Source organism: Scyliorhinus torazame, chromosome 6, assembly GCF_047496885.1.
Source record: "Scyliorhinus torazame isolate Kashiwa2021f chromosome 6, sScyTor2.1, whole genome shotgun sequence".
Taxonomy (NCBI): Eukaryota; Metazoa; Chordata; class Chondrichthyes; order Carcharhiniformes; family Scyliorhinidae; genus Scyliorhinus; species Scyliorhinus torazame.
The window spans coordinates 316535536-316561541 of NC_092712.1; the positions used below are offsets into that span (position 1 = coordinate 316535536).

At 50.5% G+C, this 26006-nt stretch overlaps 1 protein-coding gene and 1 long non-coding RNA gene across 4 annotated transcripts in view; one reads left to right on the top strand and one right to left on the bottom strand.

Moving 5' to 3' along the window:
* The first annotated feature begins 8558 nt into the window (after positions 1-8558).
* Positions 8559-26006, top strand: part of drosha (drosha ribonuclease III) — a 190389-nt gene continuing 172941 nt past the window's right edge. For 2 of the 3 annotated variants that reach the window (XR_011947910.1, XM_072510131.1), the window contains exons 1-7: positions 8559-8636; positions 11131-12063; positions 15657-15737; positions 18050-18296; positions 19679-19820; positions 21747-21910; positions 25566-25646. Coding sequence is in view for 2 of the 3 variants with exons in the window: in XM_072510131.1 (XP_072366232.1) it covers positions 11138-12063; positions 15657-15737; positions 18050-18296; positions 19679-19820; positions 21747-21910; positions 25566-25646 (1641 nt within the window). In the remaining variant the exon portion in view is untranslated. Of the gene's footprint in view, positions 8637-8666; positions 8730-11130; positions 12064-15656; positions 15738-18049; positions 18297-19678; positions 19821-21746; positions 21911-25565; positions 25647-26006 lie in introns of those variants that run through there. The other variant, XM_072510132.1, reaches the window with a different exon arrangement.
* Positions 19257-26006, bottom strand: part of LOC140425626 (uncharacterized) — a 46110-nt gene continuing 39360 nt past the window's right edge. Inside the window, exons 2-3 of the long non-coding RNA XR_011947911.1 lie at positions 21506-21612; positions 19257-19623 (exon numbers count right to left, since the gene is read on the bottom strand). This is a non-coding gene — a long non-coding RNA (uncharacterized lncRNA). The remainder of the gene's footprint in view (positions 19624-21505; positions 21613-26006) is intronic.

Consider the following 26006-nt stretch of genomic DNA (forward strand, 5'->3'; position numbering starts at 1 on the left):
GATCAACACTATATACAAACCAAGGAAATGATCAAACAAAGCAACAAAACAATTCAGAGAGTCCATCAGTTCGCAAAGTTCATAAATTTAGTCTCTGAGGTGGATGACGAATTCTGGTTGACCGCCTCAAGGGTGGGTCGAGAGCCGCCGGTTCAGGAGCTGGCTGGACTGCGTCAAAGTCAGGGGGATGCAGAGTGACAGGGAGCTCTGCATAGTCCGTGGCAGGGTCAGCAGGAGGGCGAGGTGACACTGGAGGATCACGTGATGAGCGTGAAACGAGACAAAGGGCGCGTTGATTGCGGTGCAGAATAGAGCCATCCGGTAAATGAACCAGGAACGAGCAGGGGGCCACCTGACGAAGGACAACAGCGGTTGCAAAGCAGCCACCATCCGGAAGGTGGACGCGGACGTTGTCATCTGCAGCCAGAGCAGGGAGATCAGCTGTATGGGAGTCATGAGCCGCCTTGTGCTGTGCACGAGACAGCTGCATCCGGCGAAGGACCAGAACGTGGTTGAGGTCTGGGACATGGATGGACAGCACCGTCGTCCTCAGGGTGCGACCCATGAGTAACTGGGCTGGCGACAGGCCAGTGGACAGTGGGGCGGAGTGATAGGCCAGCAGGGCAAGGTAGAAATCGGACCCAGCATTGGCAGCCTTGCATAGGAGCCATTTGACTATATGTACTCCCTCCTCTGCTTTGCCGTTTGATTGGGGGTACAAGGGACTGGACGTCACATGGGCAAAATTGTACCGCCTGGCAAAGTTGGACCATTCTTGGCTGGTGAAGCAGGGGCCATTGTCCGACATAACCGTGAGCGGGATGCCGTGTCGAACAAAGGTTTCTTTACATGCACGAATGACTGCAGACGAGGTGAGGTCGTGCAACCGTATCACCTCCGGGTAATTCGAAAAGTAGTCCACGATCAGGACATAGTCCCTGCCCAGCGCGTGGAACAGGTCGATGCCCACCTTAGTCCATGGTGACGTGACCAACTCATGGGGCTGCAGGGTCTCACGTGGTTGGGCCGGCTGGAAGTGCTGACAAGTGGGGCAGTTGAGCACTGTGTTGGCTATGTCCTCATTAATGCCGGGCCAGTACACTGCCTCTCGGGGCCCGTCGGCGGCACTTTTCCACGCCAAGGTGGCCCTCGTGTAGTTGTTCCAGGACAAGCTGGCGCATGCTATGCGGGATGACAATGTGGTCCAGTTTTAGAAGAACCCCGTCTACTACCGGCAGATCATCTCTGACATTATAGAATTGAGGGCATTGGCCCTTGAGCCACCCGTCCGTTAGGTGGCGCATGACACGCTGTAGCAAGGGGTCAGCTGCCAGTTCGCGGCGAATTTGGACGAGGCATTCATCCGAGGCAGGTAGATTGGAGGCCGCGAATGCCACATGGGCGTCAACCTGGCAGACAAATCCCGCTGGGTCACATGGAGTGTTGACTGCCCTGGAGAGAGCGTCAGCAATGATGAGGACTTTGCTTGGGGTGTATACCAGCTGGAAGTCGTATCTCCAGAGCTTGAGAAGAATACGCTGGAGGCGAGGCGTCATGTCGTTCAAGTCTTTCTGTATTATGTTGACCAGCGGGTGATGGTCGGTCTCGACGGTGAATTGAGGAAGTCCGTAGACATAATCGTGAAACTTAACCACACCGGTCAGAAGGCCCAGGCACTCCTTTTCCATCTGCGCGTAGCGCTGCTCCGTGGGGGTCATGGCGCGTGACGCATATGCAACGGGGGCCCATGATGAGGCCTCATCATATTGAAGGAGCACTGCCCCAATGCCGGATTGATTGGCATCGGTCAACATTTTTGTCTCCTTTGCTAGATCAAAGAAAGCTAAGACCGGGGCCGTGGTCAGTTTTGTTTTGCGTTCTCTTCATTCGCGCTCGTGGGCAGGGAGCCATTGGAAGTCTGTCGTCTTCCTGACCAGGTTCCTGAGAGCCGTGGTATGAGAGGCGAGGTTAGGGATGAATTTCCCTAAAAAATTGACCATGCCCAGAAATCGGAGGACCGCCTTCTTGTCCTCTGGTGTTTTCATAGCTGTGATGGCAGCTACCTTGTCCGCATCCGGCTGCACACCCAATTGGGAGATGTGGTCCCCGAAGAACTTGAGTTCTGTCTGCCCAAAAGAGCATTTGGCGCTGTTGAGGCGGAGGCCATGCTCATGTCTACGTCTGAATACGCGCTGGAGGCGACTAACATGCTCCTGGGAGGACCAAATGATTATGTCACCGACATAGGCGCGAACATCTTCAATGCCTTCCATCATTTGTTCCATAATCCTATGGAACACTTCTGATGCAGATATGATCCTGATGTAACAATATCTGCCAAAGGGGGTATTAAATGTGCAAAGTTTCCTGCTGGATTTATCGAGCTGGATTTGCCAGAATCCTTTTGAGGCGTCGAGTTTGGTGAAGTGCTTGGCGCGAGCCATCTCACATGTGAGCTCTTCGTGCTTGGGAATTGGATAATGCTCCCTCATGATATTGCGATTTAGATCCTTGGGATCAATGCAAATTCTCAATTCGCCGGAAGGCTTTTTTACACATACCATGGAACTGACCCAGTCGGTCGGTTCCGTGACTTTGGAAATCACTCCTTGGTTCTGGAGGTCCTGCAGCTGCTGCTGGAGGCAGTCCTTAAGGGGTGCTGGGACCCTGCGAGGTGCGTGCACCACATGCGTGGCATTCGGTTTTAATAAAATCTTGTAGGTGTACGGGAGCGTGCCCATGCCCTCGAAGACATCGTGGTACTTGGTTGATAATGGCGTCGAGTTGCGCCCTGAAGTTGGTGTCCTGAAAGGCAGACGCGTCAGCAGGAGAGAGAGAGTGAACTCTCTGAACTAGGTTCAACAGCTTGCATGCCTGCGTGCCAAGCAGGGAGGCTTTTGAGGAGCCCACGATTTCAAAGGGAAGGATGGCTTTGCGTGACCTGTGCGTCACTTCAAGTTGGCATTGCCATTATAATCTAATAGCTGGCAGGCTGATGGGAGGATGGCTGGTTTGACCCAAAGGCTTTGGAGGTCAGACCGCGCAATGAGATTGACGGAGGCACCAGTGTCCAGGCGGAATCGTATTTGGGACCGGTTGACCGTCAGGGTGGCACACCACTCATTGTCTGGATCGATGCTGTATACCAATAGATTCTTTGCTTCGGGGACACCCTGTTTTTTGTAACGATACCGACTCGAAAAGGCGCCTTCGGGTCCTCGATGTCAATATCGGGTAGCAGATCCGAATCGGACTCGGTGACTGTGGGTTGAATGGCCCGGACATTCCTGCGAGGCTGGCTGGAGCGATAAGAGTTGGCAGGCTGAGCTGATCTGCATAAAGCAGCATAGTGGCCAAGTTTGCCACATCTCAGGCCTCGCCGGGATTTGGCAGGGCATTGCCGCTTTAAGTGGGCGGAGCCACAGTTGCCGCACGTTGTAGCGTCAGTATGTTCGCTGCGCCACCGCGCATGCGCGGTGCGGTCGCACGTGGTGCGCGCCTGCACAGTACGTTCGTCGACATCACCGTCCCCCTGTTCGGTGCGCACAAGCGAGGGAGTCCGCGAAAAGCACGCGAAATGGCCGCCCTCATCCAGGCTGAGGCCCTGGAGTTGCTCGATTGCTTGGACCCGTTCTGCCTCGTGGGGACCTTGCCGCGCCGTTTCAGCCACTTGGATGTGGGAATACCGACTAGTGGCGTGTTCATGTAGCACGCAGGTCTCCATGGTGGTCGCTAGTGTAAGCTGCTTTACCTTGTGGCGCTGTTGGCGTAGGGGGTCCGACTGAACACCGAAAGCGATCTGGTCGCGTATCATGGAGTCGGAGGTGGGCCCATAATTACAGGACTGTGCAAGGATGCGGAGGTGGGTGAGAAAGGACTGGAAAGGTTCATCCTTACCCTGCAAACGCTGTTGGAATACATAGCGCTTGAAACTTTCATTCACCTCTATGCTGCAGTGACTGTCAAACTTAAGGAGGGCTGTCTTGAATTTTGATTTATCTTCATCATCAGCAAAGGTGAGAGAATTGAAAATGTGGATGGCATGGTCCCCGGCCGTGGATAGGAAGAGACCGATCTTCCTGGTGTCCGAGGCAGCTTCCCGGTCTGTGGCTTCAAGGTAGAGCTGGAAGCGTTGTTTGAATATCTTCCAGTTGGCCCCCAGGTTACCGGTGATGCGGAGCGGCGGCGGCGGGCGGACGCTGTCCATGTTGCAGGATGGCTGTATGCTGGTGGAAGGCAGATCACTTGCAGGTAGGTCTAAGAAGTTCTAATATCCCTCCACACCTGGTATCATGATGTGTTGGGTGCTCTGGATCCGTGGAACACATACAGGCCACCAACACTTAAAATAGTCAACACTATTTTATTAAGCTAGAAACTGTTGAACATACTTTCACTGTGGGTTAACACGATGTTAGATTAAACTAAAGACCTATGCCTTGTCCTCACCAGTCTTTGCACTCAGCACATGGTGAAGATCTGTGCTGTAAGCTGTAAGCTCCGTCCTTGTAGGAGGCTTTATCCCGAATGAGCGGGAACTCTGATGCCCCCTGTCTTTATAATGAGTGTGCTCTAACTGGTGATTGGCTGTGGTGTTGTGTGTGTTGATTGGTCTTGCTGTGTGCCCATCAGTGTGCACCATGATATACTGGTGTATATTATGACGAGCACCAAAATTAATAATATTTATTGTCAAAAGTAGGCTTACATTAACACTGCAATGAAGTTACTGTGAAAAGCCCCTAGTCACCACATTCCGGCGCCTGGTAGGGTCCACAGTGGGAGAATTCAGAGTGTGCAATTCACCTAACCTGCTCGTCTTTCAGGACTTGTGAGAGGAAACCGGAGCACCCGGAGGAAAGCCACGCAGACACGGGGAGAACGTGCAGACTCCACACAGACAGTGAACCAGCCGGGAATCAAACTTGGGATACTGGCGCTGTGAAGCAACAGTGCTAACCACTGTGCCTACTGTGCCGCACATATATAACCCTCACCCCCCTCCCCGGGATGGGTGTATTTGCAAACAGCAATATAAACCCCCCTGCCTCCCGGAATGGGTGTATTTGCAAACAGCAATATAACCCCCTCCCCGGGCGATGGGTGTGTTTGCAAACAGCAATATAACCCCCTCCCTGGGATGGGTGTGTTTGCAAACAGCAATATAACCCCCTCCCCAGGGCTGGGTGTGTTTGCAAACAGCAATATACCCCCCTCCCCGGGGCTGGGTGTGTTTGCAAACAGCAATATCATAGAATTTACAGTGCAGAAGGAGACCATTCGGCCCATCGGGTCTGCACCGGCTCTTGGAAAGAGCACCCTACCCAAGGTCAACACCTCCACCCTATCCCCATAACCCAGCAACCCCACCCAACACGAAGGGCAATTTTAGACACTAAGGGTAATTTATCATGGCCAATCCACCTAACCTGCACATCTTTGGACTGTGGGAGGAAACCGGAGCACCCGGAGGAAACCCACGCACACACAGGGAGGATGTGCAGACTCCGCACAGATAGTGACCCAAGCCGGAATCGAACCTGGACCCTGGAGCTGTGAAGCAATTATGCTATCCACAATGCTACCGTGCTGCCCTAAAGTTATATATCCCCCAGTTATATATTTGCAGTAATTTTGATGTGATATTTGCTGTAATTGCGATGTGATATTTGCAGTAATTGCGATGTAATATTTGCAGTAATTGCGATGGAATATTTGCAGTATTTGAAATGTGATATTTGCAGTAATTGTGATGTGATATTTTCTGTAATTGCGATGTGATATGTGCAGTAATTGCGATGTGATATTTGCAGTAATTGCGATGTGATATTTGCAGTATTTGAAATGTGATATTTGCAGTAATTGTGATGTGATATTTTCTGTAATTGCGATGTGATATGTGCAGTAATTGCTATGTGATATTTGCTGTAATTGTGATGTGATATGTGCAGTATTGGCGTTGTGATATTTGCAGAATTCTGATTGTTATATTTGCAGTAATTGCGAAGTGATATTTGCTGTAATTGCGATGTGATATGTGCAGTAATTGCGATGTGATATTTGCTGTAATTGCGATGTGATATGTGCAGTAATTGCGATGTGATATTTGCTGTAATTGTGATGTGATATGTGCAGTATTGGCTTGTGATATTTGCAGAATTCTGCTTGTTATATTTGCAGTAATTGCGAAGTGATATTTGCTGTAATTGCGATGTGATATGTGCAGTAATTGCGATGTGATATTTGCTGTAATTGCGATGTGATATGTGCAGTAATTGCGATGTGATATTTGCTGTAATTGTGATGTGATATGTGCAGTATTGGCGTTGTGATATTTGCAGAATTCTGATTGTTATATTTGCAGTAATTGCGAAGTGATATTTGCTGTAATTGCGATGTGATATGTGCAGTAATTGCGATGTGATATTTGCTGTAATTGCGATGTGATATGTGCAGTAATTGCGATGTGATATTTGCTGTAATTGTGATGTGATATGTGCAGTATTGGCTTGTGATATTTGCAGAATTCTGCTTGTTATATTTGCAGTAATTGTGAAGTGATATTTGCTGTAATTGCGATGTGATATGTGCAGTAATTGCGATGTGATATTTGCTGTAATTGTGATGAAATATGTGCAGTATTGGCTTGTGATATTTGCAGAATTCTGACTGTTATATTTGCAGTAATTGCGAAGTGATATTTGCTGTAATTGGGTAGGGTGCAGTCGGTCAAAATGGTGATCCTTCTGAGGTTTTTGTTCGTGTTTCAGTGCCTCCCCGTCGTGATCACCAAGGGCTTTTTCAAGAGAGTAGGTAGGAGTATTATGGGGTATGTGTGGGCAAATAAGACCCTGAGGGTTAGGAGAGGGTTCTTGGAACGCAACAGGGACCGAGGTTTGCCAAACCTAGAGAGTTACTACTGGGCAGCAAACGTGGCGATCATCCGCAAGTGGGTCATGGAGGGAGAGGGGGCGGCATGGAAGAGGATGGAGATGGCGCCCTGTAAAGGAACGAGCCTGGGGGCGTTGGTAACGGCACCGCTGCCGCTCTCGCCGACAAAATAAACCACAAGCCCGGTGGTGGCGGCAACACTAAGGATCTGGGGCCAGTGGAGAAGGCACAGGGGTTCAATGGGAGCATCAGTGTGGTCCCTGATCAGGGGTAACCACCGGTTTGTCCCGGGGAAGATGGACGGGGGGTTCCAAGGCTGGCATCGGGCGGGGATAAGAAGAATGGGGGACCTGTTCATTGACGGGACATTTGCGAGCCTAGGGGCACTGGAGGAGAAATTTGAGTTACCCCCGGGAAATGCATTTAGATATATGCAGGTGAGGGCTTTTGTGAGGCGACAGGTGAGGGAATTTCCGTTGCTCCCGGCACAAGAAGTTCAAGATAGGGTGATCTCGGGGGCATGGGTCGGGAGGGCAAGGTGTCGGAAATATACCAAGAGATGAAAGAAGAGGGGGAAGCGCTAGTAGAAGAATTGAAAGGTAAATGGGAGGAGGAGCTGGGGGAGGAGATTGAGGAAGGGCTATGGGCGGATGCCCTGGGTAGGGTTAATACCTCCTCCTCGTGTGCCAGGCTCAGTCTGATACAATTTAAGGTGGTTCACAGAGCGCATTTGACGAGGGCGAGGCTGAGTCGGTTCTTTGGGGTAGAGGATAGATGTGAAAGATGTTCAGGGAGCCCGGCGAACCATGTCCATATGTTTTGGTCATGCCCGGCATTGGAGGGGTTCTGGAGAGGTGTGGCGGGAGTAATATCAAAGGTGGTGAAAGTCTGGGTCAAGCCAAGCTGGGGACTAGCAATATTTGGAGTAGTGGATGAGCCGGGAGTGCAGGAGGCGAAAGAGGCTGGAATTCTGGCCTTTGCGTCCCTAGTAGCCCGGCGAAGGGTCTTGCTAATGTGGAAGGAGGCGAAGCCCCCTAGCCTGGAGGCCTGGATTAACGACATGGCGGGGTTCATAAAATTGGAGAGAATTAAGTTTGCTTTGAGAGGGTCTGCACAGGGGTTTTACAGGCGGTGGCAACCGTTCCTAGAATATCTCGCGGAGCGTTAGAAGGTCGATCAGTAGCAGCAGCAACCCTGGGGGGGGAACGAGAGATTGTTTGAGGGGATGGACGAGCGGGAGATAGCATGGAGGGTGGGGGGAAATGGAACGTGCGGCCAAGAGCCAGTGTATAAAGCTATGTAAATATACCATCTTGCCTTGTATATACCTTGCTCAGGAAGATTTTGCGTTATTTTGTTACCCGGGGGGGTTACTGTTTGTAAGGGGAAAAATTGTGTTGTTAAAAAACCTTAATAAAAAATATTTAAAAAAAAAGATATTTGCTGTAATTGTGATGTGATATTTGCTGTAATTGTGATGTGATATTTGCTGTAATTGTGATGTGATATGTGCAGTATTGGCGCTGTGATATTTGCAGAATTCTGATTGTTATATTTGCAGTAATTACGAAGTGATATTTGCAGCATTTGCGCTGTGACATTTGCAGTATTTGTCTCTGGCAGTGTCTCCGCCCTGTGCCTCTGAAACACCAATAAGGACGGTGCGAGGGGTCGGCACTTCCGCGAGATTCACATTTACTGCTGCAGCGTCTGTTTCCTGCGGCCCGGTCGGACCTCCCTAAGCTGTGAGTACTGAGCGATTGCTCAAATGCAACAGGTTATTTCCCGTGGGGCAGGCAGAGGCTGCCTCTGGTGTCATTGTTACCCGCTCCATTCAGGTAGCGCCTGGGGCATCCCGGGGTGCAGTGGCGGCGTGTGAGCAATGAAAGGAAGGGGGACTGCTGCATGGGACCTGGGGCAGAGTGACTGCTGGCTTCAATGGCAGATGGGGGGGGGGGGGGTGGGGGAGGATACAGGGACAAGATTAGGCAGGAAAACAATTAGACAAAGGAACATGCTGTCAACATTTACCCCTCCAGATTACCTGGCCACTGTCTCAATGCTGTTGTGGGAGCTTGCTGTGCACAACTTGCCTACTGTGTTTCCCACATTACAACAGTGTACACTTAAGCATTGGCTGCAAAGCGTTTTGGTTTGTCATCTGAGGTGCTATATAAATGCTATAATTTACCTTCCCTGCCCCCTTCCAGTTTTTAAGGGTTAATTGTTTACCCCCTGCAATACTCATGAGCAATATGGTAGCACAGTGGTTAGCACTTGCTTCACAGCATCAGGGTCCCGTGTCCGATTCCTGGCTGGGTCACTGTCTGTGCGGAGTCTGCACATTCTCCCTGTGTCTGTGTGGGTTTGCTCCGGTTTCCTCCCACAAATCCCGAAAGACTTGCTTGTTGGGTGAATTGGACATTCTGAATTCTCCTTCCGTGTACCCGAACAGGCGCCAAAGTGTGGTGACTCAGGGATTTTCACAGTAACTTCATTGCAGTGTTAATGTAAGCCTACCTGTGACAATAATAAAGATTATTATTGTTGTTACTGTATGCTCAAATACTTTGAATGTTTTTAAAATAAATTTAGAGTATTTTTTTCCCCCCCCAATTAAGGGGCAATTTAGTGTGGCCAATCCACCTATCCTGCACATCTTTTTGGGTTGTGGGGGTGAGACCCACGCAGACACGGGGAGAATGTGCAAACTCCACACGGACAGTGACCCAGAGCCAGGATCTAACCCGGATCCTCAGCGGCGTGAGGCAGCAGTGCTAACCACTGCGCCACCGTGCAGCCCCGAGCACTTTGAATGGTGAACACATTTAGCGTGTGTTGAACCTGGTTTATACTTGGTGACGGTTTTAAATAGAAAAATTGTATTTGATATTGAAAATCTACGAGATTGTACATCCCAGGCCCAATGCTGTTCACGTCACATTCTAACTTAAAGCAGAGCTTGCAGGAGATACATTTGCAATGTAACCTGGTTGTATTCTGGCATTTAATTTAAGCCATCCCCATGTGGCCTAGCAGGTGAGATGGTGCTCAGAAATATAATTTTTAAATAAAGGCTGAGTCGTGAGAACATGTGGGATTAAGATCATGCTCTTCACCTTCAAATATTGTTTATGTTAATTTTCCATTGAATCCTGACAGTGCAGAAGGAGGCCATTTGACCCGTCGGGTCACCACCGACCCTCCGAAAGAGCATCCTACACCTAGGCCCATTCCCCCACCCTATCCCTGTAACCCCACGCATTGATCATGGCCAATCCACCGAACCTGCACATTTTTGTGGGAGGAAACCGGAGCACCCGGAGGAAACCCACGCAGACGCGGGGAGAACGGGCAAACTCCGCCCAGACAGTCACCCGAGGCGTGTCTCTGGCGCTGTGAGGCAGCAGTGCTAACCACTGTTCCCTGGCCTGACAGTTGTTGCACAGACCAGCAAAGGACAAGGTTCCATTCCTGGTCGACACTCAACTCGCGTAGCCTCTGCCAGGATAATATGTGACTGTCGCCATCTAGCCCCACACCTGGGTGCTGAGCAGCTGGGAGGAACCACAGAATACGTAACCAGAAGAGCGGGTTCCAGATATAAATTCCGTTGACACCCCAAATTAACGAAAATTGAAATGACGGGTTGGATGTAAAATTTGAATTCGCAACAGGAAGATTATTGGCACAGGGACTGAGGGGGAATCTTTCAGTGAGGAGTGTCTCAGGGCTTTTCATATGCATTTTGTGTATGATATTGGTTGCTTGGAGTAAAACTATCCGCAAAGCAACGCCGCTGGTAGTGCAGCTCTCCCTCCGCACCGTCTGCTTCCTCTGGGGTATGTGAAAATCCCTTGGTGCTATTTTGAAGAACACGTGAGTTCTCCCTGGTGCCCTGCCCAATATCTATCCCTCAAACACAAAAAAACCTGATTAACTGCTCATGACCGTGTTGTTTGTGGGAACGTACTGTGCACAAATGGAAAGTTGAATTTTCTTCCGTCATGGTTTGTAAAGAACATTGGGAGGCCCTTGGGATGTGAAAGACGCTATATAAATGCACATTCTTTTGTTCATCCAAATAAATATATTTAAGTTGCTGTCCTTTCATCAGTGAGTGTGTTTTCTTTGTGCACCAGTTTTGGAAACACTTCGACATGTACAGTGGAATTCAGTTGTGTTTGGACCTGATGTTTTACCTCTTTAAATAATTCCAGTAATTTTCTTTTTTTTAAGGTGCACCATGTCATTTCATCCAGGACGAGAGGGAGCCACACACACTGGCCACAACACTATCCCGAAAGTTGGGGGTGCTCGGGGAAGGGGCGCCCCAGGGAACCGAATGCCTCAACAGAACTTTCAGGCTGCAGTCTTTCGACCCGCTCACCCACCGCATCCCCCTCCGTTATTCCCCCACGAGCAGCAAGTTGCCCCCCCAATGCTGCCTCCTCCCCGCTTCCCGGGCCCGCAGACTACGAGTTATGTTCCTCCCAACTTCATGCCCTACCAGCCGCACCTTCCCCAGGCTGTTGAGATGGACATAAGGCAGAATGCTGTACAGCAGTGTCCCGTACGCCCCCGGGCTCCGTTTCCCACTCCTCCAGTGCGTCCAGGTTTTCCTGGTTTGCCGTGCTTTGCTCCAGCACCTCCTGTGCCAAACGCCGTGACCGCCCTTCCGGGAACTCCTGACAGGCCAGCCGGATACCACCACATGATGCCATCGGCCCCAACCCAGCCCCCCCCACCACTGATCCCCCCCCAGCAGATAGGTTACCAGCCCCCGTACCCGATGGGCTATTCACAGCCGTACCCGCTGCAGCATTTCAACAGCGGCTTTCAGCCCAGTCCTGGAGCCGGCAGCTACCAGCCCGACTCTGCCTCCAGTGGCTATCAACAGAATTCCGGCTCCCATCAGCCCGAACACTTCAGGGAGAAGCAGCGGTACCCGCCGGAGAAATCCCCCGGCAGCCGGCGCTCAGCCGAGCGGGACCGGCACCACAAGGAGCGTGGCTACCGAAGCCACAGCCCGCGCCGCAGGTTGGAGTCCCGGGGAGAGCGCCGGGAGAGGGGGAGGAGTCCGGAACGGAGGAGATCGGAGAGCAGTCGGCGCCGGAGCAGCCACGATCGTGGAAGATCTCCGGCTCGACACCGGATTCGCGATCACAGCAGGTGAGGACTTGGAAAAGCGAAACAACAATATTGGAAACTTGCAACACCTCTACCCCTTTCTCAGTTGGTGAGGTTAATGTTACAACTGAACGATATCACAGCAGGGGGCTAGAGGTTTGGTAGTTTGTAAATGTTCCTCCACAAATATTTTTATTGATTTACGGGATGTGGGCGTTGCTGATTAAACCAGCATTAATGGCCCATCCTTCGTTGCCCTTCAGAAGATGGTGGTGAGCTGCCTTCTTGAACCGCTGCAGTCCTTGAGGTGTAGGTACACCTACTGTGCTGTTGGGGAGGGAGTTCCAGGATGTTACCCTAGTGACAGTGAAGGAACAGCGATATATTTCCAAGTCAGGATGGTGAGTGACTTGGAGGGGAACCTCTAGGTGATGGGGTTCCCAGGTGTCTGCTGCTCTTGTCCTTCTAGATGGTAGCGGCCGTGGGTTAGGAAGGTGCTGTCTAAGGAACCTTGGTGTGTTACTGCAGTGCATCTTGTAGATGGTGCACACGGCTGCTACTGTGACTCATCCAGGCACATGGAGAGTATTCCATCGCACTCCTGACTTGTGCCTTGTGGATGGTGGACAGGCTTTGGGGGATCAGGAGATAAGTTGCTTGCTGAAGGATTCCTCGCCTCTGACCTGTCCTGGTAGCAGGTGAGGAAATGTAGGGAAATGGTTTAAGAAACAGAAGTTGTTAAATGCAGAATCATACAGAAGAGTGAGGAGGAGGCCATTCAGCCCATCGAGTTATTACATATCTTTCAAAGAGCTATCCACTTAGTCTCACTCCCCTGCTCTCTCCTCCGTATCCCTACGATATTTACTCCTTCAAGAAGTTATCCAACTCACAATTGCTGCTTCCAAATGGATCTCTATCCACTCTGCAACCAAGCTGTGCACTCCAAATCCGCCCTGTTTGTGACATTTTAAAATGTCACCTCTGGTTCTTTGTCAATCGCCAAAATCTCTGCCCTCTGGTCATTAACCTTTCAGCTGCTGGAAACTGGTCCCTTTTTGTTTCCTCGGGTTAAACACTTGAAGATTTTGACCATCTCCACCGGATCTCCTTTTTTAGTCCATGTCCTGGGGCGAACAGCCGCAGCCTCTCCGTGTAACTGTAATTCCTCATCCTCGGAACCATCCCAGTGAACCTCTTCCTCGGAGGCTCCATGTCCTTGCCGAGGGATGCTGCTCGGAATTGGGCAACGATACCCTATCTGTGACCTTCCTCGTGTTTCCGAAAGGATCACGGAAGGTACGCCCCTAATCCGTAACGGGTTTTACCTTGTCTTCACATTGCTTTATGGAAAAGTATTATCTTGGTCTTTGAAAGGGCTGTTGAAGGCTGAGGCACTGGCTTACGACCAGCGGGTTACAGTGCGTATTGCCTCCTCCCTGCCGGGTGATGTCCTGTCCCATGTGAAGTGTGGGAGTTGTGAAGGTGGAAACAGTGCCTCGGATGGAGCAGCTGGTATTATAATCGGATTCGGATGTAAATAATTCAGCAAGCATTTTAAACAAACACTTTGGCCCCGGTTTTCGCTCCTGGGCTGAGTGCACAACTCCAGGGGAATTCCCGGCTCTGGGAACCTGGCCTCTGAAAATGATTGCCCGCAGGTCGGATTTTTGTTCTGGGGGACGGTCTGGGTTGGAAGACTGGCTTCCTGGCTCGCCGCGCCTGGAGCGAGTGCAGAGGCTGCTGGGTGCACAGGCAGACTGGATGGCAACCTGATTCCAGCACTGGGTCGAATTACATTTCAAAAAAATGATTAAAACAAATAGAGCCTTTTACCCCCCCCCCCCCCCCCTGCCCTCCCCACACCAACCTATGTCACTTCATGTCCCCTCCCCCACCCACACCGCCTGGCACCTCATAGACCCATGCCCCTCTACCCACCACTCATGGCTGCAAATATTCCCTGTGCCCCCACATCCCCATGGCCCTTTATAGCACCTGTGCCAACCCGGTCCCAACCGAAAACCCCCACACACCACTCCTGCACCTACCCCTTCCGAGCCAACCGACCTAGTATCCTTGGACAGTTCCTTGACAGTTCCAGTGAATTTATGCACTTTCCACGCTCAATCATATTTACTTTTAACAATTCTAAAGGGTGCCTGATCTATCCCAAAGGGGGCCTGACCTCTCCTTAGGGAAACATGCCCTGGCTATCAAAATGAATCCACCAATTTCACACCTCATGTTGTAGTCAATATTTTCCTGCTTCTGTGGTAGAAAGATTCAACAACGCTCGTTGGGACAAAATAACAAGGCTTCATTTACGAAGAGACTGCATGCAGTAATGGCTGAAACTCGAGGTCAGAGAGCAGTTAGTGAAACTGCTGATTCCTTCTCAAGTCCACGCTTTTACAGAAAATCAGTTCAGTATTTATACATTATCATTATCAAGATTGCGTGACTACAGCTTAGTCAGGAATTCGATCGGAAGTAGAAACGGAAGCAATGCCTGCTGACCTTATTGGGCTCTTTGTCGCATCACTCATACCATTATCTTGTCCTTGGAGGGAACATTGAGAGGTCGGAGGAGACTTATTTCTTCCTGACCTTATCTTGTCTTATTCCTACGGCCCTGGGTTATGAGGAGTCAGTCTTATCAGGAGTTGCCGAGGTCCGGTATTTTGGAATGGCTTGACCTTCTCTGATCTTATTCATACTTCAAGTTATGCAGAGTCGGCCTTGTTAGTCTTACAGGAGTCTGAAATGGTTAGGGCAGCATTTCTTACATTGTATCCAATATTTTGACCAGTCTTCCCATTGACCAGTTTTCCCATCAGGCCATTACTTTATTCGTACCATAATCACACTCCTCTTGCCTGGTCTCATCTGCACATTCTGGCTTTCACGCTCCTTGCCTACCGGACAGAATCCTCCTTCGGTGAAGGCAGATGGTGAATGAAATGGCCAGCTGCGTCCACGAACCCCAGGCTGACTCCACTCCCGCTCCTGGGAAAATGGAACATGCCGTGTTCGGGGGCGGGAATTTGGATTTCAGGGATTTTAACCGTGATGGAGAGGCTCTCCGTGATGGTGAAAATCTGGGGCTAGGTGTCTATGGAGGTTTGTGTGATCAGTTTGAGATTCTGTACAAAGTGTTAAAATTGTAATGATTCAGTGACCCAGGGCTGGACCTGGCCAGCAGTCCGACCTGCGACTGGGAGGATATTGCCGCTGACAGTAACCCGTCCACGGGTCCATCATTTCAGTAGGGATAGGGGGGTCACTGTAGTAACCGCAACCATCGCAAATCAAAGTGTCGTTCTTATTATCTGAATGGAGCTCAAGGATCTCAGCACAGATCTATGATTGAACTTGGAGTGTTTCTGCTCTGTGTGTATCACCGTGCACAGGCCTTTAGCTGTTTATCCAATAGGCTAGCTCGTCCGTGAATTTGCCAGCTTGGAAAAGTTGTGACTTTGGGAAATTAAAAACAATTGATTCTGTTTTTCTCTCTCTCTCTCTCTCTCTCTCTCTCTCTCTACCATGCTGCTTTAGGAAGGGGATGGCCGCCTCCACAATATTAATCCCATTTTAACTCTAAATTGTGCACAATCTTTTTGCTCACTTCCTAGAGACAGGCACAAGCACCGTGACAGCTACCGATCCCCGTCATACGACAGACAGCACCGGCGAGAGCGGAAAAGGACGCTCAGGTGAGACTTACCGGGTCCTTTGCAAACAATAAAGCACTTGCCCAAAACCTTTAATCTGTGTCCCTAGTCTTTGCACGATCAGATTTTTATATTTTTTTGAACATATCCAAACCTGTCATAATCTTGAATTCCTCTGTCAGATACACCCTTAATCTCCTTTGCTCCAAGGAAAACAATCCCAGCTTCTCCAACCTAACCCAAGAGCCGCTGCAGACTCGATGGGCCGAATGGCCTCCTTCTGCACTGTCAATTCTATGATAACCCTGCAACTAAATTCCTTCATCCCTGGAATTATGTTGGTCAATCTCCCCTGCACCCCTGCCTAGGGGCAGCACGGTAGCATAGTGGGTAGCATAGATGCTTCACAGCTCCAGGGTCCCAGGTTCGATTCCGGCTTGGGTCACTGTCTGTGCGGAGTCTGCACGTTCTCCCCGTGTCTGCGTGGGTTTCCTCCGGGTGCTCCGGTTTCCTCCCACAGTCCAAAGATGTGCGGGTTAGGTGGATCGGCCATGATAAATTGCCCTTAGTGTCCAAAAATGGTTAAATGGGGTTACTGGTTTACGGGGATAGGGTGGAGGTGTGGGCTTGAATAGGGTGCTCTTTCCAAGGGCCGGTGCAGACTTGATGGGCCAAATGGCCTCCTTCTGCACTGTAAATTCTATGATTCTCTCAAGGCCCTTCACATCTTTCCAGACAGGCTTGTACATTTAATTTTGTGACCAAATAACCTTGTGCTTTTTGGTTTTTTTAATGGATATTTGAAAGTTGCCGTAACCATGAGGGGGAACGATCCGGGTTCGATCCCGGCCCCGGGTCACTGTCCGCGTGGAGTTTGCACATTTTCTCCGTGTCTGCGTACGTTTCACCCCCACAAAACCCCAAAAGAAGTGCAGAGTAGGTGGATTGGCCACGCTAAATTGCCCCTTGATTGGAAAAAAGAATTGGGTAATCTAAATTTATTTTTTTTGAAAAAAATAAATAATTCAACATTTTAACCTTGAATGGCGTGTGGTAATTCAGCAGGAGGCGGGGTGCTTTCAGCTTGGCTGGGCTTCCCGAAATTTTATTCCGAGTATTTGCTGAATCATAAAAGATGCTGCTAATCTCGACCGAGTGAACATCCCTCAAATTGATGTCCCTCGGCCAACATCTTCCGTCCGGCTGGCCTCAAATTCCCATTGGTGCCAAATTCCAGCTGATAAGCGCACCCACCAAAAAATACATTACTTTGGCTTAACAATTTTGCCTGAAGATTAAAGTAACGTAAAGAAAATAAATGGGTGGCAGGAAAATACGGCTAAACCTGCTGAAATATTTCCATCATTTGGCGTTTGCCTCCCAGTGAGTTTATCTGATAAAAGTTCGAGGAGGAAACTTTTCCGATGCGGGAACGGGAGGAGCACATTCCGGCTCTCCTGAACCTCAGTTTGATTGTGGATGACCTACACCAGGCATCCCGTCACCCCACCATACCCCTTTGTGACTTGACATCACCTGGCGATCACGACCTCGGAAGCTCCAGTGGAATCCCCAGTGTCCACGGCCCCCTTGGGAAGAGAGTTCCGGATTCGCACTACGCTGCCTGCGGCAACAGTACTTCCGGCTTTTGTTTCTTGAATGGTCCAGCTCTGGTTTTAAGATCAGGTCTCCTTGTTCCTGAATTTGCCCATGGAATGTCATCGAGCCGTTACAGCATAGACCCGAGGCTGTTCGGTCCATTGAGTCCGTGCTAGCTCGCTGTAGAGCAACCCCGTCAGTCTTATTCCCGCCCCTCCCCACTCTGTCGCCATAGCCCCTGAATGTTTATTTCCCTCAAGTGCCCTTTTGAAATCATTCGTCCTCTGCTTTCACCACCGTGTTCATCAGCCGCGGGTTCCAGGCTGTTACCATTCGCTGGGCAAAAAATTATTCTTCCTCACATTCCCCCTGCATCTCTTCCCCGAAACCTTCAATCTGTGTCCCCTATTCCTTGTACCATCCGTTAATGCAGACTGCTTTGCTTTGTCCACCTTGTCGAAACAGGAGAGAAAGGTTTATCTCGCGTGTCAAATCCCTTTCACATTTTACACCCCCCAAATTGGATCATCCTTAAGCTCCTATAATTAATGGCACAAGCCTTATTTACACAACCTGTCCTCGTGATGATTCATCGGGGGCTGCTATAGCTCATACAAATTCTCGTGGGTGTGTTCGCAAATCGCTTTTATTGTCCACGCAGTTTTCGGAGTGCGACAAAACGTTTGGTTGGCAAAGAGCGGGATTTTGTTTCTTGTGCAAAGGCCTGTGGAATCTTTCTGTGCTTTTTCTTGAAGCCGGTCGAGCAGCAGAGAGAGGAAGCGCCCTCGCTGGGAGGATGAGCGAGATCGAAGGTTAGCGGTTCAAGGCTCAAGTAAGGAGAAATCCCACTGTGCCACGCGGAGCAAAGAGGCTGAAGAGAGCTACTTGGCGGAAAAGGTCGAGGAGGAGAAGGAAGAGGAGGAGCTGCTGATTACGAAGCCGGTGTGGATTCGCTGTACTCACTCTGAGAATTACTATTCCAGCGATCCCATGGATCAGGTGGTAAGGGCAGCTTGGTCACATTTGACAGAATGTCACCGAATTACAGAAACAGGGCCATTCAACCCACCTGGGCCCTGCTGGTGTTCATAGATCATAGATGTTACAGTACAGAAGGAGGCCATTCGGCCCATCGAGTCTGCACCGACCCTGGTAAAGAGCACCCCACTTAAGCCCACACCTCCACCCTATCTCCACAACCCAGTATAGAGCCTCATCTCATCCTATTTCATCTCTCACCCCCACCCCTCATCAGCATATCCCTCCATCCCTTTCTCCTTTATGCATTTATCCATCTTCCCTCTAAATGCCTCTATGTTACTCACCTAAACCACTCGCATGGGGGGGGGCACGGGGCGATCTGGCCCCGGGGGGTGCCCCCACGATGGCCTGGCCCGCGATCGGGGCCCACCGATCAGCGGGCGGGCCTGTGCTGTGGGGGCACTCTTTTTCTTCAGCCTTCGCCATGGTCTTCACTATGGCGGAGGCGGAATAGACCCCCTCCCCTGCGCATGCGCGGGGAAGCCGTGAGCGGCCGCTGACGCTCCCGCGCATGCGTCGCCCGGCGAAGACCTTTCGGCCCTGTCTGGTGTGGCGCCAAAGGCCTTTCCCGCCAGCCGGCGGAGCGGAAACCGCCCCGGCGCGGGCCCAGCCCCTCCAGGTGAGGGCTTGGCCCCTAAAGGTGCAGAGACTTCCGCACCTTTGGGGCGGCCCGACGCCGGAGTGGGTCCCAACACTCCCATCAGGCTGGGACCTCCCGCCCCGCCGGGTAGGGGAGAATCCCGCCCTATATTCCTAACACATGAAATGTTAATGTCTCTGGGTCGGCACAATACTGTGCAGCCACTTAATCAACATTTTGGTATTATTTACTGCTCAGTTAAGCTGCCATGAGCCCTTAAATTGTGTTCAATGTTTCCGTGTGTTTCTATTTGACAAATTTTGAAATAATTGGCGAAATAGTTAGAAGGGAGAGGAGAATTTATTTTCACATGGAACAGGACCCTTAAGATCTGGAACGCACAACCTGAATCGGATTTTGCAGGAGGTTCTGAAGGCCGATTGGACTTTTACTTTCGGAGGATTAACTTCCAGGGTTATGGGGGTAAAGCTGAGGGGTGGGATTAAATTTGGTCGCGTGTTCAAAAAGGCCGGCACAGACACGACAAGCCGAATGACAACCCACTGTGGTGTAAGATTCCCTGATCATTTCTCTGATCTTCCATTCGGGACTGTGCTGATAAGGTGATGCATTCCTTCCGTGTTCCTGAAATTCTCGGCTTGAAGGTTTGCGAGTGTCCTCCTCGTTTGTTACTGGTTAGTTACTGTTCTGAAAGAAAAACATTTGTAAATGCACGTCTCAAAACTGAGTTTGGATATTTCAGGGTGACTCCACTGCTGTCGGCACGAGTAAATTGCGGCATCTTTACGCAAAATTTGATGAAGAACTCGGGCAGAGACAAGCAAAGGCAAAGTCTGCCAGGCCACCATGGGAGCCCCCAAAAACCAAACTGGATGAAGAACCAGGTATGAAAATGTGGGATTTTGAAATAAGTGTGCGTGCCGTGTGTGTGTGCGCGTGCCGTGTGTGTGTGCGCGTGCCGTGTGTGTGTGCGCGTGCCGTGTGTGTGTGCGCGTGCCGTGTGTGTGTGCGCGTGCCGTGTGTGTGTGCGCGTGCCGTGTGTGTGTGCGCGTGCCGTGTGTGTGTGCGCGGCCGTGTGTGTGTGCGCGTGCCGTGTGTGTGTGCGCGTGCCGTGTGTGTGTGCGCGTGCCGTGTGTGTGTGCGCGTGCCGTGTGTGTGTGCGCGTGCCGTGTGTGTGTGCGCGTGCCGTGTGTGTGTGCGCGTGCCGTGTGTGTGTGCGCGTGCCGTGTGTGTGTGCGCGTGCCGTGTGTGTGTGCGCGTGCCGTGTGTGTGTGCGCGTGCCGTGTGTGTGTGCGCGGCCGTGTGTGTGTGCGCGTGCCGTGTGTGTGTGCGCGTGCCGTGTGTGTGTGCGCGTGCCGTGTGTGTGTGCGCGTGCCGTGTGTGTGTGCGCGTGCCGTGTGTGTGTGCGCGTGCCGTGTGTGTGTGCGCGTGCCGTGTGTGTGTGCGCGTGCCGTGTGTGTGTGCGCGTGCCGTGTGTGTGTGCGCGTGCCGTGTGTGTGTGCGCGTGCCGTGTGTGTGTGCGCGTGCCGTGTGTGTGTGCGCGTGCCGTGTGTGTGTGCGCGTGCCGTGTGTGTGTGCGCGTGCCGTGTGTGTGTGCGCGTGCCGTGTGTGTGTGCGCGTGCCGTGTGTGTGTGCGCGTGCCGTGTGTGTGTGCGCGTGCCGTGTGTGTGTGCGCGTGCCGTGTGTGTGTGCGCGTGCCGTGTGTGTGTGCGCGTGCGTGCCGTGTGTGTGTGCGCGTGTGTGCGTGCCGTGCGTGTGCGTGCCGCGTGTGGTTTCATGTGTGCGTGTCGTGTGTCGGTCGCGCGTGGCGTGCGCACACTCCTGATGAATCAGGGGGCTTATTGGGTCAAGCGTGAGTTATGGTTACCCATGTACTTTCCAACGCTCTTTAGTATTTGAGTTTTCCTCACTCTTTGTCTTGGTCCATTGTAGGCGGATTGACAGATTGATCTCTGTGTTTGGCCACTTCCCCATTACTGTTGTACCAGGTGACTACCAGGAAGGTGGAAGATGAATCGAATGCACCGCAGCCCTTTTCCCACTGGCAATGTTCCTTATCTGTTTCCAATGTACCAATTGATCCATTGGAAGACAGTTGCAGCACCCTGCCCATAAAACACTGCAGGTGCTGGAAACCGGAACTAAAACCAGCATCGTCAGAATGGGCCGAATGGCCTCCTGCCTTGTAGCCAGTCTATGATCCTATGATGTATCCAGACTGTCCTGAACTAGACTGTTGTTAAGTAGTCAGTAGTTTGAAGGGCTGGCTTATTTTGGGCAGTCTATATTGGACAGTCTGGGATGTGTAACCTTCACACTCTGCTTGCAGGAACCACTGGCGTCAATCCGCTTTAACTCTGCATGTGCTGGGACCAGAAAGGAAGAATCCAATAAATATAATATCATAGACAAAAATACTTGCTCTTTGCCACCACCTATATGTCATAATTAATACTCACAATTGTATAGCATTGTAACTTTGATCCTTGATGAGCACAAAGCAAATTTACTGATAATTTACCTGTTGCTTTCTGCGTGCTAATGCTTTGGCCAATCAGAGTCGACTTACCATCCAATCAGCACCCTTTTTGCCTGCAGTATACATTGTTGCGATCACTTGAAATTTGGCATTCTTGTATTTGTCCTGATGAGAGTCAAAATGTGCCTGCACTCTGTCTACAGAAAGATTCCCAGTTAGTGAGAGCTACAGGATGGCGACTGTCACAAGAGCATTTGAAACATTCAATACTTCTCCACTGCCCTATCGCTTGGTGATTTAATTTTAGTAAATATTTGGATTTGTTGCTCAGATGCCAGCTCCAGCGACTCGGGCTGTGATTCGGATGATAACAGCAGTGGGAGCAGCACTTGCAGCTCGGACTCTGAAATTATTGATGTGATTGAAGAAATCAAGCGTAAAAAGGCACACCCCGATCGACTGCACGAGGAGTTGTGGTACAATGACCCAGGCCAGGTACGTCAGCCCTGCTCTCGCACAATGATAGAGAGCAGCCTTCCCAACAGGGAGTTTCTTTGTCAATTAGGAACTTTTTTTTTTTAAAAACCACTGCGCACTTGTAGGAAAAATTAAATAGTTCTCTTAAATTGTCGTTGTCTTGGATTAATTGATTCTACTGTTTCTCTCATCCTGTTAGATTCGTTCCCTGTAATTTCTCTATATAACAGGTAATAATAATCTCTATCTGACACGTGGGGCAGCACGGTAGCACAGTGGTTAGCACAATTGCTTCACAGCTCCAGGGTCCCAGGTTCGATTCCGGCTTGGGTCACTGTCTGTGCGGAGTCTGCACGTTCTCCCCGTGTGTGCGTGGGTTTCCTCCGGGTGCTCCGGTTTCCTCCCACAGTCCAAAGATGTGCAGGTTAGGTGGATTGGCCGTGATAAATTGCCCTTAGTGTCCAAAATTGCCCTTAGTGTTGGGTGGGGTTACTGGGTTATGGGGATAGGGTGGAGGTGTTGACCTTGGGTAGGGTTCTCTTTCCAAGAGCCGGTGCAGACTCGATGGGCCGAATGGCCTCCTTCTGCACTGTAAATTCTATGATAATCTATGAAACATTTTCTTTAGAGAAAAGGTGCTTCTACATTGATGAAGAATTTGTCACAAAAGACTGGATAACCCCTGGGGTGGAATATTATGGAGGGGAGGGTGTTGCGGGCGCGGCAGTGGGGGAATCTCCCACGCATCTCCCTCAAAGCAAAGTCAGCATGGAGCCTGTTCTTTTTTTTATTGGTTCTTAGGATGTGGGTGTCACTGGGCGGGGCCAGTGTTTGTTGCCCATCCCTAATTGCCCTTGAACTGCGTGGCTTGCTGGGCTATTTCAGTGGGGCAGTTAAGAGTCAATCACATCTTTGCGTGAGTCTGGGGTCACATGTCGGCCAGACCGGGTAAGGAGGGCAGATTTCCCTCCCTGAAGGACGTTAGTGAACCAAATGGGCAGCACGGTAGCATAGTGGCTAGCACTGTGGCATCACAGCGCCAGGGTCCCAGGTTCGATTCCCCGCTGGGTCACTGTCTGTGCGGAGTCTGCACGTTCTCCCCGTGTCTGCGTGGGTTTCCTCCGGGTGCTCCGGTTTCCTCCCACAGTCCAAAGACGTGCAGGTTAGGTGGATTGGCCATGATAAATTGCCCTTAGTGTTCACAAAGGTTAGGAGGGGGTTATTGGGTTTAGGGGATAGGGTTGAACTGAGTTTAAGTGGGTCGGTGCTGACTCGATGGGCCGAATGGCCTCCTTCTGCACTGTATGTTCTATGTAAATGGGTTTTTGCGATGATCGGAAATGGTTCTCTGATCATTCGACTTAATCCCAGATTTATTTTTTAATTGAACTAAAATGTCACCATCTGTCTTGGTCGGATTCGAACCCGGGACCCCAGAGTATTACCCTGGGTCTCTGGATTACTAATCCAGAGACAGTACCGCCACCCCACTGCCTCCCCCCAAGTCCACTCCACAGCAGGCTGCTGCGCCGCCATAACATGCTCTGGGTGGGTTAAATAGGGCCGGTGTGGGACTTCTGCCCCTCGCTGGGGAAATGTCTCGCCCTCGAGAGCTGACGGCCATCCCAATTGGCTGGCTGCTCCATCGGTCTTGGCAGCTCCAAGAGTGCATTACTGGCCACTGCTGGGACTGCAATGGATACCAGAGCCAGGTAAGTCTGGGTTCTTGGGCAGGGTGGGTTTGGACAGATGTTGGGTTGGGAAGGGAGGGGGCGTTGGGCATTGAGGGTGATGGGTGTAAGGCAACAGGCTGATAGGAAGAATGGGCGGGGCAGGCTTCTATCTTAGGGGGTCGGTGAAGGATAGCCCCCCCCACAAAAAAACCCTTCATTCCCGCCCTTTGAAATGTATTTCCCCCCCCCCCCTCCCCCATCACTGACTGACATGCCAACCATTGGCTTGTTAACAGCCCAATTGAATCTTGGTTATTTATTTAAATGTGATGGCTGGGCTGGTTATTTTGACACCCCTCCTGCCCCTGTGTATTGTGGGGATGAGTTTGGGAGTCGGCAGGAAGGTGGGTAAGGTGGGCACCCGTCAAAGACTTTGACAAGGTCCCTCCCGCATGGAAAACGGGTCAGTAATTAATGGGGTCCAAGAGACGGTTGGATCCAAAATTGGGTCCGCAGCAGGAAGCAAAGCGTATTGGTCAATAGGGGTGTTTTTGTGACCCCGAAGTTTGTTCGCAATGAGGTTCTGCAGGGCTCCGTGCTGAGTCCCTCTCTGTTCGTGGTATATGTCAGTCATTTAGACTTTAATATTAGAGGGGGAATGATGAACATGTTTGCAGATGCCAAAGAAATGGGCCATGATGTTGACAGTAGATAGACTGGGGGAAGGTATCGACGGACTGGTCAGATAGACAGAGAAGTGGCAAATGGCATTCAATCAGGAGAGCTGTGAGGCAATGCATTTGAGGAGGACAAACAAGGCGAAGGAAAGGCGGTAAATGGTTTGGATACTGAGAAATGTAGAGAGGCCTTCGCGGACATGTGCACAGATGCCTGAAAGCAGCGGGATTGAGAGATGAGGTGGTTAAGAAGGCAAACGGGCAGAATCAAGTCCTGTCATTGACAAGTTCTCACAAACAGCGAACATACGAAAATGAACTCCGTGGGTTCCAGCCATCTCAAAAATTGCAGGTTAATCAGGTTTTTCAGGCTTGTCGGGGCAAGAAGCTGCCACTATAACACTGTAACGGGGACCCTCGTTGGTTGCCAGGCTCGAACGCGTGCCTAGAGCAGCCAAAGAGGCAGAATGTAAGAACTGGGAGAACAAACACTGTTCAACTAACCTTCACTTATATAGAAAAAAACTCTTTCAACACACACACACTCTGTTATTTTTAGTTTGCTAGACAAAGATTTTGGGCTGCGATAGGTGATCACATGTGCAAGGACTTTTGCTGGATATACAAAATTGTGAAAGAATAAGTCATGAAGAAGTCCTTCATTTTATTTACTGCTTCCCAGAATATCAGAGCAGGAAGGTTATGCCAGTACTGTATAAAACACCAATTCGACATAAACTAGGCGTCTTGCACACAGGCCTGGTCAGCACATTACAGGAAGGATATGAATTTATGGGCAGCACAGTGGTTAGCACTGCTGCTACACATCGTCAGAGAACCGGGTTCAATTCCAGCCTCTGGTGGCTGTGTGAGGTTTGTACCTTCTCCCCGTGTGTGCGTGGGTTTCCTACGAGTGCTCTGGTTTCCTCCCACAGTCACAAAGATGTGTAGGTTAGGTGGATTGGCCACGATAAATTGTCCCTTAGTTGTGGGGATAGGGCAGGGCTACGGGGATAGGTTGGGGGAGTGGGTCCAGGGGGCTCTTTCAGAGGGTCGGTGAAAACCTGATGGGCCGAATGGCCGCCTTCTGCACTGTAGGAATTCTATAGAATTCTATTTTAAAAATTAGGGGCAATGAATTAGACAGCAATCTTCACCTTCCTCAAACATTAATCTCACCATTTATTAATTCAACATTTATTAATTAAATTAGTGCAGTTTATGAATGAGGTAAGTAACTACTCTGGGTAATTGGGCACAACATTGCTCGGTATTTACGGAATTGTTTCCTTGTAATTTATTTTTTAATCTCTATATTCCTAGATGAATGATGGCCCATTGTGTAAGTGCAGTGCCAAGGCGAAACGAACTGGGATCAGACACAGTATATACCCCGGTGAAGAGGTAAGAATGCTGGAGTAAAGAGAACTTTGCATGTTTCTGCAAGACAGACCCATATCTGGAGGTAGTTGCAGAAGACCGGAACAGAAACCTAGTTTTCACTCCTCTCCCTGGCAGCTCTCTGACGCTGGGCAAGACTGTTCACCACCTTGGTGCTGTGTTTGATCTCCCATGATGAGCTTCTGACTGCATAACCGCTCCATCAGTACAAAGAACAAAGAAATGTACAGCACAGGAACAGGCCCTTCGGCCCTCCAAGCCCGTGCCGACCATACTGCCCGACTAAACTACAATCTTCTACACTTCCTGGGTCCGTATCCTTCTATTCCCATCCTATTCATATATTTGTCAAGATGCCCCTTA